At 41.1% G+C, this 17,402-nt stretch overlaps 1 protein-coding gene across 1 annotated transcript in view; it reads left to right on the plus strand.

Moving 5' to 3' along the window:
* MCMDC2 (minichromosome maintenance domain containing 2) overlaps positions 1 to 17,402 on the plus strand; it is a 2,206,017-nt gene that overhangs the window by 840,725 nt on the left and 1,347,890 nt on the right. The window contains exon 6 of the mRNA XM_069621139.1: positions 9,057 to 9,164. Coding sequence (XP_069477240.1) covers positions 9,057 to 9,164 — 108 coding nt within the window. The remainder of the gene's footprint in view (positions 1 to 9,056; positions 9,165 to 17,402) is intronic.

Below are 17,402 nucleotides of genomic sequence, written 5' to 3' on the forward strand. Positions count from 1 at the left end.
ATAGCTAGCAAGATCAATTGGGGCCAAATGTAGATAGTCGAGATTGGAGGCAAAGGGTACGCTTTCGGAGAGAGTGAGCGAGAGGAGGGTGGAAAAGCCCTGAAGAAGCTTGCGAAGGGCTGATAGTGAGACTAGCACGCAAGGAACTGAATTTAGGCATAACCAGTGAGTGGGGGGCAGGGGAAACTAGAGCCAGAAGCCCAGGAGGGGCCGGGACTGAAAATATCCCACAAGGGAGTGAGACAAAACGAAAAAGTCTCTGAGGAGCTAATAGTGAGAATAACAAACCATTAACGGAACTTGAGTATAACAAGAGAGGGGTGGACATTACAAATATCCCGGAAAGCAGGGAAAACAGAACCAGAAGCCCAAAAGGGGCAGAGAGTGGAAATACCCCACAGGGGACTGAAACACGACAAAAGAGTCAGTGAGGGACTGCTAAGGAGAGCATCCTAGGAGGAGGTGAATACCAACTGAGCACAATAAGGCCAAAGAGGCAAAGAAACTTGAGGAAACCTTGCAAGGTGACGGAAGAAGATAAAGAAACCAGTGGCCTGAAGGGTCCATCAGGCAAGCAGAGAGCTAAGCTAAGAGAGAGAAACAATACCTCCCTTCCAATCAGAGGGAAATAAAGAAGCATTGTTATTGTCAAAGCAAGCAAACTAGCAAGTACCAGCTACATCTACGCATAACTGAACTTTTTGAACTATTGGGACACTTTATCTGGGGATCCTAATTAACATTCTCCAGATGGGGGAAAAGACTCAAGGTACCAAACTTGAACTTGAACAATATCACCAGGCCAGAGCCTGAGAGAAAGAGAGGAACTAGAGAGAGAACTGGGAGTGGATTAGAAACCCCCATCAAAGTATAGTGAAAGCAACTTGCTTAGGCCATTTACATTGTTTAGTTTTAATGGTAGGGCGAGCATACGATAGAATAGGTTTTTGGCATGATGACAAAGTTTAGGTGAGAGATCCTGACGAGCACTTGTTTTTCCTTAACATGTGGTTGTTAAAGGGCATTGCAATGTTTAGTTGAGTGATTAATAGTGGTGAAATCACCCCCTTTAGCCAGCTAAAGAAGAAATATGCCCATCAAGACTCTGCCATATGGGCCTTCCAGAGACATAAAAAGACATTGAATACCATAGGACAAGGTATTAGAGAATGTAAATACCAGCTTAAGCACTGTGCATTTCATGTTAAATGGAAATGTAATGATGCATAGTGTTATGTATTTTTAGTTTTAACTATATTTATGCTATAAATATACTTGAGATGTCTTAGCGTAATTTCCAGCTATGTAGTCTTTAACATGGGCACCTAGAGTAATGCATTTGATATATTCATGCAATAAGTAGGATTCACAATTAAATGCAGAAAATAACATTGGCTTTGGATTTCCGGCCTTCACGCCAGGCCTTATCTTTGTTATGGTACTTGTGAGTATGTTGCGTAAACCAGGTCTCTGACTGTATTCTAACGGTCTGGGAAGGAATCGAAGGGGTCCAGTGTGTTATGATAAACAAACACTAAACTGTTCTAGTAAATAAAAAACAATAAGTAAGGGACTACTGTAAAATTCAGTGCTTCCGGCACAGCATTAGCCGTAGCACAATAGAATCCAGTTCACAACTGGGTGAAACTTATTGCTGACCTTGCTTCAGCATAAACAAGCTTTTTGCTTCTCTGAAAGATGCTGAACACTGATAATGGGCTGATGATCTAACCAGCGTGTTGCTTCTGTTAAATATGCACTGTACCCATAATGGGCTGATGATCTAAACAGCTTTTTGCTTCTCTTAGATATTATGCTAATAGGGGGAGTTGACAGCTTATTCTCAGATACTATAAAAAGGCTGACTTCCGAAGACAGAGCAGGAGATTAGCTGCTCTGACGGGGCTGGCAGACGAAGACAGAAGGCAGATGGAAGGCTGGAGGACATTCCATAAAGAAACACTGGGGCCATTGTCATCTATGGAGAAGGGAGGGTCGAAGTTCCTCCTTTTTCCCTTGCTTGATTTTAAAGCCACTAAATTTGATTTTTGGCTTTTTTGAGGCATTTGAGTCCCCAATGAACTATGGGCTATTTTCAGTGGAGAGGCATGGGGGTTAAACCTTACCCATAGCAATATGCTTACCACCTATTCACAATTGACTATTATTGACTGACAGCATGGGAACTTCCAATTGACACTGCATCCTTTTTCCTTTGGGCTGTTTTTGCCAAAAAGAGACCATGGTGATTCTAATAGGTGGTATTTAATGGTTTTCCCAGTTGGCTGGGATATTTTGGAATTTTTATCTTGGAACATAATTAAACGATTTACATTATACATGAGAGTGTAAGAAGCATTCATTGAGTGTTCATGGCTTAGAATTTTGTCAGAAGCATTTAAACATTAACATTATGTGTGGGGCCTCTATTTGAAATGCTGCGTATGGATATGTTATAACTGGTGCATGTCTCTTATACACATACAGAGGGTTACTCTAAGGTTTGAGCAGTGGACATGAATAAAATATATGTAACATTAGTAAGCGACTACTGTGCAGAAGAATGAGAGCAGCCTCCCACTGCAGGGGGTTGATTGCCTGCTCTCTTTACTGCTACAAAAAATAGCCCCGGCTGGAGGCGGGGTCTTGGACACTCCCCCCCGGGCTGGAGGGAAGGCTCTGCGAGGTAGGGATGACAACTTTCACAGTAATAGAGTGAGTCAAATACACAACAAGTCTAGGGAAATGTAACCATATTTGGCATGAGTCAAATACACATGAAATGTTGCACTAAGAGCCTGTTAAATTAGAAGCTCGAGCCAGATAAACAAATAACAGAAGAGATGGCAACCCACATTTTGGAAGACATCTCAGGGGTCAACATATATATGTAGGTATGTCTGATGCAGTAGATGTTTTTTATTTTTTTAAATTTGTACTTTTATTGAACATTTTTCTCAGAAGGAGTGCATAAAATAACAGTTTTTTTTTTAAGGTTGTACAGGACACCGGTGAATATTAAACCTAGGTATTGCAGCCACAGACAAATGTTGGAAGCATGATGAGCTGAGTGGAAAACAGCTGCATCTATTCTAGAATGTAAGACTTAGTACACAATCTGAAAAGAAGTATTCGAGAGGATCAGGAAAGTGTCTTGGTACAAGATGAAGCCAGAAATAGTGGCCGGCATTTTCAATTGGATAAGGACAGATAGTATCAAATCAAAGATGGTGAAACTATGGGTCAAGGAAGCGATTATCACAGATACGAATGTTATACTGTAACATTCGAAATACATTATGTACCTCCAGGTAGAACAATGGATAACTGAAATGACCAAAATAGGTACTTTGGGAATAAATGGCTCTGAATACAAAGAAACAAAAGAAAATGTTTATGGACATTTGCAGTGACTACTCAGAGAAATGGCTAAGAAAATAATTTGTCATCTAGAGTGGTGATATTTGTATTAACAAGAAACCAATGATGGGTAGCAGGGGTTCTGCATAATTAAAGTACTGGTTTGTGGGGATACATAGACTGGCGGAAGGGTACTGTTTGTATTTGTCAATACCTTAATAAATGGTTTATTATAAAAAGTAATTCACAAAATTACTATTGTAGGGGCCAGCTGATTTTTGGTTCAGTGGTCAGCTGCTGTGGATGTCCTCTATTATTTGAAAGTTCAAAAACAGACACTGACCAAATCTTTGTAATGTGGACAACTGAAATGCAAAACTAAAATGTTTTGAGATCCACTCTGAAATTGACAAAAGTGGCTTTACTTTGTAAGTGATTTCAATCAGGCACACACCCAAGTCTCGCCCAGCATGTAGTGCACAAATGAAACCCTTATTTATTTTTATCTATAAGTTCAATATTCTGAATGATGTACCACTCATATCATGCCCTTCTCAAAATACCCCCAAGTTACACTGAACCAGGAATCAGGCTAGTTGTAAAGGTAATTATTTGTTTATTTACTTAGAATTTAAAAGCACAATATATTTTTAATAGGTAACAACAATCACCAGTGGGGTGACAGGAACAATGAATAATATCTTTAATACACTGGGAGTCAAGTAATGACACAAAGAGAATGCAGCAAAGAAAGGAATACTTTTGCATTGGTTTAGAACAGATAACACTATGGTTAGGGGTTCCCCCTGTAACACCCCTCAACCCACCAATAGGCAATGTAAATAGATGCGAGGAGAGAACAGGTATTCAGGAATAACACAGACCAAACAGAATATCACTCCCACCTTCCCCCTTTAACTACAAGAGAAAAACGGGCTTGACTTTTCAACTGTCAGAATGGCTTTTAAATTGGCTGAGCAAAAACACAAAATATGTTCAGAAATGCTTAAATTATTATACATTTCTACGGGAGCCGCTTTGAACAGATGCGAGCAAACACAAGCAATGATTTAGTCAAAAGGAAACAGTTGGGATCTCAAAGGCCAAGTGGAAAATAATTTAAATGTAATTCACATGTGTAAATCTTTTCCAAATGTCAATCGCAGCAAACTTTTACTTATGCGATTCTTGATATTACTGTTTCGCAATGAGCTGTAGATGTAGCTAAGGATGTTAGGTACAAGTGGGAGTTGAAATTTCGCTTCTATCTTAAAAACTGAGGGAGTTATAGAGGTTTTAGTGAGAGGTGTTTTTTCGAAAATAAAGACACGAATTTGGACAAGGACTTCAGTTTAGCATCAGAAAATATGGCTTATTTTTTTTACTCAAGACTAGAGCATTCAGGCTAGGCAACCAAGTCGGGACAAAGTAAGCTCTGAGACTGATTCATGACTTCAGTAACAGATCCCCATCACCTTCCCCGGCGGCACCAGTCCAAAGACTCAAAGTGGGACTTATGGATCAGAGTTACACAAATAAAGATGACTATGAAAATGGCGCTTTAGCAACTAGACAGAATAAGATAGCACTAAAGATTTTTACACTGTTACTGGTTAGGAAAGTAGGGATAGTTCAGAGATCAGAATGGAACAAGATAATGCAAGATATACAATAGTTCTCTAGTGTCCTATTAATACTCACAATCCACTGGGATTTAAGATTTTGGCCCGTCAAGATTCTGGTCAATGGATCGGTCTATCAAGGAAGGACAGCACATCAGTTTCAGGACAGGATCAGCTAGGCCGGTCACCGGAACTGCACAGGATCTGCCCTTCTAGTTTCTGGATGTTTCAGTCAGGTGGATTGCGAGTTCATCAGGCAAGCATTTGTAGTAGCAAGCCAAATAGTTTCAGGATACTAGTTTCAGGATGCTTTGCCACACCACAGAGCTACACTGGCTTGTGAGGATAAGTTGAGGATTGAGGCCTTGCTGAGAATGGTTCAGCTATTGCTTGGCCTGGTCCTTGGCATCTGGATCTGGGAGGGTATTGAATGCTGGATATTGAATGCTGGAACAGAGTGCTTCGCTGGAATCAGAAGAGTGAGTCCCTATATGTTGTCAGCTGTCTCTATTTATCCTTTCAAATGACATCACAAAAATGGGTGTATGGGCCGGCTTACTAAACTCGCCCCTGTGGACTAGGATTGGATCAGAGCCTCATCTCCGCCTTGCACACGAGTGATTGGATCCAAGACAGATGATGTCACATGTATGGTTTGGCTTTTACCATCCTTAGAAACCTCCCCTAGCCACTAGTATCAAAATCGAATTTTGTCCTAAATACATATTTATACATTTGTAACCTCTACAAAAATCACATACAGGGATTACATATGTTATGGAGTATCTGTTTTTCAAAATCCCGCAGCTGTGAGATCTTGTTTCGCCTTTCTGCAGCATTTTGTCCATTTCACCATGAAAACATTTTCCAAATTTTCTCCAAATTTCCACAATTATGTGTGTTTACCATAGGAATGTGTGTGCAAATTTGAACAATTCTAGCATAAATACAGTTCCCATAAAACCACATATATTGCCATTCCTGTTCCGAATATGCTGCACAGCTCCATCACATCTTGAAATGTAGCGCCAAAAATTTGACTAACAAATCTGCCCTTTTTATATTTTTTACCATTCCTGATAACAAGTTATGAATCTCTAAATATTGGTCATTATATGTTCTTAGCAGCAAATGGTCTGCCTTTTGTCTCTCCCTGGAGCTCAAGGAGTAGCCCCCACCTTTGGGAACCTTCTACAAGCCAAGTTTACGACCTCTTCACACGTCCATGTCCTGGCCTGGAGAATCTGCCATTGTTCAGTCTCTGGCTGCAGACAAAAGTCTGTCCTACCCCGCAATTATCATATGTCAGTGAGTATCTGCTGAGAGGAAGGCCCTCCTCTTGGGTGGAAAAACCTGTTTTTCAACTTCTGGCAGGCCCAGCCAGGCTAATTTATTTATTCTTAGTTTCTTGACTTAAAATCCAGCAGAAAACAAACTTGTTGCATCAGATGATATAGGTAAATTACATTCTTAGATTTAAACCTGTGGAATCAAAAATAACTGAGATCTGTGTTTCTTTCATCAACAATCCTTTTATATTTGCTAATCCGGCAGGCTTTTAGTTTAGATAACTTTAAAGTCTAATCAGGAGAGCCCGGGGTGCTGCACTCAGATTTTTGACAGGAACTTTCATTCACAAGTAGCCCAGGGTACTGCATACAGATTATTTTGACAGGAACTGTCATTCACAGGCAATCCAGTTTTCCTGAAAAATGTTTTGCTCTTAACCTTTCAGGACTTTGTACATTCACAGTGCTTCCTTAGGCTAAATGAATTTTAGCGCCAAGCAAGATTTTGAGTGTTGAGAAGTGTTGTGTACAGGCATTTTGGAGTTTTTGCAAAGTAAATGTCATTATAGGCAAATTTTGGAGTTTCACTTGCAAAGCGCTGCTTTTCCCTCTGCACTCTGTGTTTGTGTAATGCACCAGCCGTGGAAGGTCTGGCATAGATGGAGACACACCTAACATGGATGCTCTAAACCCGTCTTAACGGTTTATGCCTCATCCAAGATGGCCCCCAGCACGTATTTACGTGGCACACACAGGTACTCTGATGCGTTGTATCGTAATACTTTTGTGTTTTCCCAAAGCTAGTTCTCGGAGCTCTTTCCCTGCGTACCAAATATTATTCAGCCTTTCAGCCTTTCCTTCTTTTGCCTTACCTACTCCTTTCACTTGTGGTTTAAGTCCTTTTTTGGGTAGCTAATTTTGTGCGGTCCATATCTTTATTGATTGCACAGGAGGTAAGTTCTCGTACTCCTCAGTCGCTATCCACTTCCTTGTTTGCTTCCGTGCTTTCGTTTGTTTCACTATATGCTCTCCTTCCGATACTTACCTTTTTCTGCGGTTGCTTTGATTTCCTTACCTCTTTACTTCTGTCTGCTTATTTCTGTCTTCTGTTTTAGCGGTTTATCTGAAGCCGTACTAGCGGACTTAGCGCTTTTGGTTTCTTCGGCGCTCCAGCTCCATCTTTCTCTACGGATCAACACAACTTGTGTCGTCTACCTCGACACACCAGCGTTTGTTTGCCCAGCCAGTTGAGCGCTACTTGTTCCTCGGCGCCTCTGCTTGCTGTATCCGTATTTCAGAGACTGTTCATTTCCATTCAACCAGCACTAACAGTTCTGTTACTTCAACAAACCTGCAGAGCAGTCACACCCCTCGGTGCCTTCCGGAACCAGAATCCTGACTCTTTTGAATTACCGACAAGTCTACACAAACCCACCAGTCTACAAGAAGGAACGCAATCTACGCAGGGTTTTTTCCAGCCTTACAGCTTTTTCCCTGAACTTGGGGGCTGGCTCCTGGGAGGCACCTGGGATTTGGTTCCTATCTGGTCACGGTGGCCTCCGGGGAGTCACGTCCTTATTTACATCAAAGGAAGGACAAAAAGAAGAAGGTATCCAGGAAATCTAGAAGGAAGAAGGAAACAGAATCCCCGATAGATTCCATCGAAGAATCAGGTTAGGAGGAGTTGGTTGAAAAGGGAACCAAAGGTGAAGATTCTGACAGTTTGCTTGTCATGGAGCCCACTGGCACTTTTTCTGCAGCGTGTGCTCTGTTCCACCACACATGCCCCATGGGTGGCAGGTTGTGCAGCCATCTTTTTGTGTGTTGAAAAATGCGGTTTTGGATGTTTTGGCGCACACAAAGGTTTTTTCCGCCATTTTAATGTTTCTTGCACCATAGAAAGCAGAGTGAGGCCGCATAGTATAGCAAAGTGGGTCAATACATCCCACAACTTATAATACAATCTTTTTAATAGAAATGAATTTGGAACCAAGGATTCATATGTTTCCTTTTATACACGTGAAAGGATCATATAAATACATTCTGAGAAATGTTCAATCATTACCAAGTGACAGTGAGTAAAACTGTTAAATAACTGAAGTCTTTTATGAAGTATTTCTTCCATGTTTGTGATGTGGCATCATATCACACTGACCTATTCACTTATTGAATTATTACATAATAATACCCATACTGCCATACTACTGCTGCAGGCAAATAATTCACATGCTTCGTAGAATAGAATAGAAAGCAGTGGGAAATTATCACAGAAGGTGGAGGGCATACAAGAATCTCCTGGTAAGGATTAGCAGGCAGGATTGTCCATTGGCATTCCACAGCATATGTGAATCAATAGAAAAAACACATTTTGTCTGTTGACATTCCAAAACATATGTGAATGGATATAAAACACACATGTGAATCTATAGAAAATACCCTTGCTGTAAGAAATGTGTCATTTGGTTTCATGAATAACCTGTGAAGTCCGCCATTAAGATTGTATAGAAGCAGGATACAGAATTGTTGCAGAATATTCATAATTATTCACATGAATCATGAAATTGGTAGCAACCCGCCAGTTACTTGAAAATATTCAAATATGTTTTATTGTAGACCTACACATTAGGCACATACACATTCGTATGTAAAAAAACATGAAATGTGGTGTATTGCTTCTAATTTAAGTGCACATATTTTTGCCATCTCATGCACATTTGTGTGTGTTTTAATTGTCTAAACAAAAGGTGGTATGGCAATATAACATTCTGTATTTGTCTTTTAAAAGATAAACAGCTGGTCGAAGTTATTGATGCCAAGGCCCTTCATGGTCTCCAGGGATTTCACTTCAATAATTCAAATTTCAGGTTCCAGTCATTTACAGTCTTTTTAAGAGGTGCGTTATCATTTTATACTTTTTTCTTTTTATTATTGAATGTTTATTACATTTTTAATAAATCACATCAAACAGAAAGAAAAAGAGCATTCTTCACAGTTTAACTACCCCATCTGAACCTCCTCCGTTCACTAATGGCAAAGGAACATTTGACATTTCTCTGACACAGCTAATAAACATTACATTTTGTTTGTGGTTTCTTCCCTTAGCTAGGTGCACCTCAAATCCTCCCACTTTCAACAACAGATCTATCCATATTTTAAACAGCGCCTCATTGCCAGTTTCCAATCCCTCAGTAATATACTCCTTGCATTTTTTGCTAGTGGTATTGCTAGCTACCTGTCTTGGTGGGGGAGATGCAAAGACGCTCTATGTATCCCCAATAAGGCCACCTCGGCTGTGTTGTCTAGCCTTGCACCAGTGGTTTGAATTATGATATTCAGCACTCACGTGAACCCGTAGGCCCTTTAAGCGAGGTAGCGAGTTATCGGATGGATGGGGATGCAGAATTTACTCTGACACCCCGAAAATAAGACTGACTCAGGAAGTTGGCAATCTTCAGCTGTTTTAATAACAATTATCTAAAACAGGGAGGTTACAACGACATCATTGGATGTCGCACAAGCATTTCTCAAATCATTTCTTAAAACACAACTCTTATATACTAAAAACTATTACTGACGTCATACTACGTGGCAAAATAAGAAAACTTAACTAGGATTGTGATTTGTCTACGGGGAACATCTAGGTATACTTTCTATGAGGGATAGGATTGTGATTGGGTCTCTAACATCAGGTGGACAACTTATGCCCACCCCTAGTGCAAGTCATCTTCGCTGTCATAGAAAACACAACGTTTCATTGGCTCCAAACTATAGGGCTCTTGGCTACGTGGCCCTCTACAATTGGTTGGCACGCTTGTACCCTTCTGGAATATTCCACTCACTAGCAGCACGCAAGCTGGTACCCCAAGTGCTTGTGGGTTTGACTTGATCATGCCTTCCCACCCGATTAGCCCATCATCCATCATCACTCCTACTGTCTGCCATTCGAATTGTCTTTGAACTCGGCCTTCCAAGTTTCACTGTGCCTGCGAATACAAGGGAGTGTGAGCACAACCTTATCTTCAGTCTCGATTTGGCTTCCCCAAAATCTCTTTCCATCTCGACCATGTGACAGGAGACCGTGTCTGAGCTCCTTTTTTTGTATTTAATACTATTAAATTAATACAACGTGGCACTCATAGTGTTTTTCCATCGCACCTCAAACAGGAGCTTGCCTTGCTTCTTACTTTCATTGTATCTTCTCAAATAGATAACCAGTTTCTTGGCTGCCTCAACCCTTGACACTAGGCCAGACAAGCCTTCTCGATTCTTCCTTCATCATCAGCCGTCTTTCTTTGCTGCGCCACACTTTCAGCCCTTTATCCTCATGGGTCCTAGTTTGTTAAACACGACATGGAACATCCAGATTCTACACACATATATATAATGGCGGCACCGCCTGAAATCTATTCACTACGTAAAGGCAGCTTTCGTGATTACTTGGACTACTTGTGTTTCAGCATCTGTACAGTTATGAAGCGATTTGCATTTTCTTCAATGCTTTTCGTACGTGCAACCTTCATTCTGCACATGAAATGTCACTTAATCCTTTACTTCGTCATCAGAAACTATAAGGTCTATATACTTTCTTCTTTGGTATCTCTTCTTGGTGCATCATTTCTGCTTCACGTGACGTCACCAGGCTCTTGCCTTCACCGCTTCACACTTCTTCAGGCGCTTCTCCTAAGAGCCCGTTCGTTCTTTGAGGATACCTCACACAGGGTTTTCTCAACGGATACCTTGCCTCAAAGATTCTTCGTGGGATAGACACCAACACTTGCGTTGTGCATGTCGCAATTTCCTGCTTCCAACATATGGGCAAAATAGGGGCGGGACTTCCGGTAGAGGCATTTGGCTTCTCTTCTACACTCCCCCCTCTGGTTGATTCATCGACCACTCTCCCATCAGTCTTCACATCTAGACATCCTTGTCAGGAAAAGTGCTTCTTTGGAGTCCATATCTTCATTACTCCTTTTAAAGATCGGGCTGATTTTATATGTTCATCAACAGTCCAGGTCAGGTGATTACATTGTCCATTCGGACTGCAGTAGATCCATCGTCCCACATATTTCTTGTGGTGTCTCCGATGCAGGAATGTCGTTCCCTCAGGTGCTAGAATGCTGGCCTATATATAGGCTGTGATGTCTTCATCTGTCAACTCTTTGAGTCCAAACCCTGACTCGACATCGATCATGATCTTCATTCGTACTGCTTTCTTTGCCGTTTTCTTGCACTGTGTGATTATTATTCTGATCACACAGAATCCAAACATGATCATCACCAGTAGTGCTCCAAGAAACTTAAAGATAATCGCCATCCATTGTGGAACCCATGAGAAGATCAATGCAAACCAGCTATCATCTGCAATATCTTCTGTTTCATCTTCCATCTTGATGTGCAAGTTCGTCAACATTGTAATGGCCTCCATCAAGGTCCCATTGTCGTCATCGTGAGAAGGTATGAATGTGAATGGCTAAGCCCAGAGCACAGAGGGCGATTTACTTTTGGAGAAGGGGCTGTTGTTTGGCTGTGCTGCGAGAGACGGAGAGAACTGCCGGTGCTGGTGTAGTGAAACAAAGACGCGAGGCTAAGCCCCGCCCCCTTTTCCTTTCTCCGCCCTGAGCAGGAAGTGAGGGAATAAAACACTGCCCCATCGACCCTTGCGGCGCTAAACCCGGCGCGCAAAGGGCGATTTACTTTTGGAGAAGGAGCTGCTGTTTGGCTGTTTGCTGCGAGCGGTGAGCGAGAGAACGCTGCCGCCCACCCTCCCGATTACGCAGCGTGCAGAGAGAATAACAAACGCCGGCTATTGAAGAGTCACGTGTACCGGTGTGGTGATGTCGACGGCACGACCAAATATGCCGAGGCGTCGACAATCGGAGCCTGGAGCAAAGGACCATGTGACAAACGGCCAATTAAATCAAGTAAGTGCGAGTGTGAGTGCAGAAAATCTTCGCTACCAAGTTTCCACAGCAACATTTTTAAAAACTGTGAACATCGAAAATGGCATGATCGAAACGCCTGAGTACGATGAAGATAAAATAACAAGGCACCAAAATTCTAGCACAAGAAATAAGAGCCTCCCAGAAATTTTGGGAGGCATAAATGCTCTGTATTACACCTAACCAGGGGTAGAATGCACTGAGATCGAGCAAGGGTCTTTGAGCACACATAACAAAGTGGGGTCTCAGGCAACACTTTGCCTCCAAAAAATACCAAATAGGAACGAAATATTAAAGAGCCCCTTACCGGCGGCATTAATGGAGGCGAGCACCAGACTATTACCCAAACTTGATGATGGCATTAATACGGCAACAAGCGACCAATGTGATCATACAGACATCAATGAAAGGGTCGGAGAAAAAGCAAACAAAGGAGACAAATGGATGTCATCACAAAATGACTTTAATGATGACAAGATAATAATAAACACCAACGAGGATGTATTTACATCCGAGGCCATACACAAACAAAATACACCGAAGAGAACAGAGGATAGAAATGGACATCCTCCAGAGACCTTACACACAAATGGAGACGACTTACACAGGAGAGACTCAAATGCAATCGCAAATAAATTGCCAAACGATTTGAGAATCATAAACCAAACCCTGACCACAAACTATTCAGTTGATACTAATACAACTAGTCCACAGGAAAGACTACTGATGACGAAAGGCAAATTGAGACCGAGCCAAACTATAACACATAAACGGTCAGATGATAAAACATATGAAACTTACAAGGCCCAGCCATTAAAGAGACGTAAAACAGATTGCAGTCCTACTGAGCCCATCCTGTGTTCGCAAAAAAGAAATGAGTGGGAATGATAGACACTCAAACAAATTGAAATGCGACAGAAGAAGTCGAACTAATTGTATGTCTACGTCCGAACCAGACGATTCGAACATCACCGACACAGATTCCACCACAGACTCCTCGCTAATGGAAAGACAATTCCCGAAAATACAAAGAGGCCCGGGAGATCAGCTGAAACGGAGAAAAACTCCAAATGATGATGAACAACGTAAATGGTGTACAAACCTAATAGGCCAAATTATAAATGAACTTCGACCAAACCTCACCTCTGCGCTGACAATCACGGTGGCTCCATTGATAAAGTTATATGAACAACTGAACGAAACAAGTAAGGATCAAAACACGCTTATGGCTTTGCTGAACTCCAAAACAGTAAATCTAGAAATGGAAATAGCTGACATGAAACAACAGGCAAAAAATAATGTCAAGTCATATGAGCTAATGACAACAAATGAAAACAAATGCGGAGGACAAAAGACTTCTAGCAGAACTGGCGAGGGAAGCGATCCATATATTGAAAAAGCAAGCGCATTCAACAACAAAGCAGAACACGATTGACAGCGAGCAGGAAACAATTTAAAATGTCAATAAAAACCTGTATCAAGAGGAAAGGCAAGGCTTGCTGGACCAACAAGACCAGATGGGGATCAACAATGTTGCAGACCAGAAAATAAAACACTCTGGAAATAAAACAATGCAAGCTAGTAAAATAGTCGAAGTACTTGATCTGGACAATACAGAAAGTCGCGGTCAGAAGAAAACAGAATGTATACATAAAGCCAAAGAAATGGCAACGATAAGCTTCGGAACAGAAAATGAAATTGAAAACCAACCCTCTACCTCTGCAAATGCAGATGGCTTACCACCAATAGCTATGAATGCAGCTGAGGGGGATGGTTCTCCAGAATCTTCAGTAATTATAGAAGCAGTGGCTGAAGTGCCTGCTAACGCTGAGGATTCATTAAACGTGCCCCACACGCCAGCAAATAAAGAGATAAGCAAAGTTCCTCCAAGCGCATATTTTTCAATATTTAACAAAAAAACCAAGGACCCAAGTCCAGCGAAAGCTGACGAGGAGAAAGTGAACCCAAAGAAACAAACAAGAAAGACAAAAAATATGCCAAAACGGAAAAATAACCAAACAAGAAGTTCGAGCAAATTCCTGAGAAACATAAAACATCTAAATGCACTACTTCAGACAAATATAGATAAAGAAGATCAGACTGCTATTAAAGAAAAAAAAAACGTAGTGGATAAACTGCTGGACTCAGCACTAAATGGTAATTCACAAAATGCAGTTAATCGAGATCAGAAGAGGAGCCGAATTCCGACTTCCTTGATACCAACGTGGAAGTCCCGGAAGACTCCAAAAACCTTGATGTAGATAGAAGCAAGCAGATTGAGAAACTTCACAACGTAGTACAGGAAAAGCGGATCTGTAGAATAATCACTCCGGTGAAGAGAGGTAGTGCTGAAGTTATAAGCGTTAGCCTATCAGAATCTACTACAAAGCGATTCAAAACCATTGGTGAATGTTGGACTTATGAAGCTAAAACAATGCAAGTATTTGCCCCCGGCTCAGAAGATAAAACAAAAGCTACCGAGGTCGCAATAGATAAAGAGAAAGAAGTTGACCACCCACAAATTCAAGAAAACAAACAACGGGAATGGAACTATGAACTTAACCAACAAGAACTGAGAGAGGAACAAAGAAGAGAACAACCTCGCCACCAACCACTAAAAACGAATCAACCAATAAAGAGATCGAACAGAAATGCAAACTACTGCCTGATGATTGAAAGAGTGATTTGTGGGACAGACAACTTGATACTAAATAGACACAATGTCCTTCAGTTGTTTAAACACATACCACAACTGAGACCAATCGACACGGAGGATATCAAAACAGTTGAGTTCTTGAATGAAAGAAAAATGGATCAGGTGTTGCTACATATACACTCTAGAATAGTGAGAGATTTGATCTTGAACAACAAATTGGATCTACATTCCTTGGGCTTTGATGTCTGTGAGATTCTTGGAGAACATTTTTCAAGAAGCCGGAATGAAAAGCTGCTAATTAAACCCAAGGAACAGATCCAAAGCAACACACAAATAGACACTAGGAGTGAAGAACACCAAACCGGGAAAAAATTGTGCACAGAACAACGAGAGACAAATAGCTCCCAAATTAACCTAACCAGTGAGCGAAACCTCTGAGAAAAATCACCAAAAGATGATATAAAAATAACTATCATACAATCTACAAAACAAAGAGACGAGGTTGGAGAAGCCCAACACAAAGAAACCAGAGAAGGGGAACAGGATAGGTGGAGCTGGCTAGCCGCAACTTTAAATAGCGAGAGAAAAAGCTAATGCCAAACGATACAGGAGGACAAGGAGATATCCTGCGGCTCATGGAATAGCCGTGGGTTCTTCCATCTATATAATACGAAACTGAAAGAACTAGAAGTCCTAGACATTATTTGCTTACAAGAAACTTGTGTTCAAAAGGCGCCAGTGGCCGTAAACTATGAAATTGCACTAAATCCTGCAATAAAACAAATCAAAGGAAGGCCCAAGGCAGGACTAATAACTTTGATAAAGACGGGAGGTCATCTAAAACTAATTTCATCTGCAAACCCGTCCCCATATGTTCAGGTGTCACAAGTACTTGTGGAAGCAGTGCCAAAAAATAAAGAGAAGATCTTGCACATAATCAACATATACTGGCAACATAAGGACCTGGATGATAGTGATTTCCTAGACCTGATCTGTGAAATCATTGATAAAATTTATGAACTGGAAAGGAATGCAAATATTATCCTTTGCGGAGATCTAAACATGGACTGCTTACCTAAAAATAATCACAAAAAAATAAAACCAATCAGAACAACGACCAGTTTATGCCAAATTACTGAAGCTTGGTCAGAAGAGATGGATGTGTGGAACATACATCTACTGAACGGTAACGTCAGAGGCGACATCCCCGCAAAACACACCTGGGAGAGAGAGGAAAGTAAATCTGCATTGGACTACTTCTATATGTCAGAGAACATATTTAAGGAAGCAATCACATTAAAAGTGACAACTATGCATCAAAGCGATCACAATCTGCTGATAACATCAATAAAAGCAGACCAAGTAAACATCAACATGTTTATAACACAGAAATAGTTTAAAAAAAAGAGAACTATGCAAAGATATTCGAGCCTTAAAGACACTTGACGAAGAACAGAAGAGACTAAAAACTAAAACGCTCGAGAAGAAATATAGAGCATGGCTATCAATGCACAAACACAAAATCATGCAACAAGATGCTGAAGCAATGCTAGCGCTGATATCTACAAGAGCAGTGAAACGCTTCTGGTCTGTAATCAACAACTTAGAAGCACCACAAGGAGCTTTGATAATAAACACGGTGACTGAACAAAAGTGGATCGATCATTACACTGAACTGTTTTCGAAACAAAACATAAGAGGAGAGAGGCCGATGGATGAACTACCAGAGTGGTCACTTAACATCACGGAGGAGGACATTTTAATAAACATAAAAAAGCTGAGTTCCTCGAGAGCGCCTGGGCCCGATGGCCTAACGAATGCTCATTTGAAGAAACATCCTGAGGCTTGGGCAAACTTTTGCTACACTCTCTTTAAAATCATCCAACGCGAAAAGAGAGTTCCAAAATCGTGGAAGACAGCAATAATTGTCCCAATATTTAAAAAAGGGGACCGCTCTGAGCCGAAAAACTATAGGGCCATCGCGTTGCTCGACGTGATTGGGAAAGTCTTTGCTAATCAAATTTTGAAACAACTAGTAGCTTGTATCAAGGAGACAGAGCAATTTGACATCCGACAAACCGGCTTCGTAAAGGGAGTAGGTTGCTCTTTGAACTTGCTGATGATCAACATGCTAAAAATGGAAGCCCTGAAAAACAAAACAAAGGTATATATAGCGTTCGTAGACCTCGCATATGCATTTGACAGTGTTGATCGGCAACTGTTATGGTCAAAGATGAAGAAAATGAACTGTCCTCCACACTTACTAAGACCAATACAAGAACTGTATTCAGAGACATCGATTAAAATCAGGCTGAACGCGAAAGGCTCTCTATCATCATCAATAAGAACTGAAAGAGGTATAAAACAGGGATGTCCTTTGGGAGCAACCCTATTTAATTTACTAACTGCAGATGTCAGCAAAGACCTAAATCAAGTTAGAGCTTTTCCCCCAAAAATAAATGGACAAAACCTGGGTCACATGGTCTATGCTGACGACATGGTACTATTAGATCAAACACCGATCCGACTACAAAGA

Source organism: Ambystoma mexicanum, chromosome 5q, assembly GCF_040938575.1.
Source record: "Ambystoma mexicanum isolate Mex_15411 chromosome 5q, UKY_AmexF1_1, whole genome shotgun sequence".
Lineage (NCBI taxonomy): Eukaryota > Metazoa > Chordata > Amphibia > Caudata > Ambystomatidae > Ambystoma > Ambystoma mexicanum.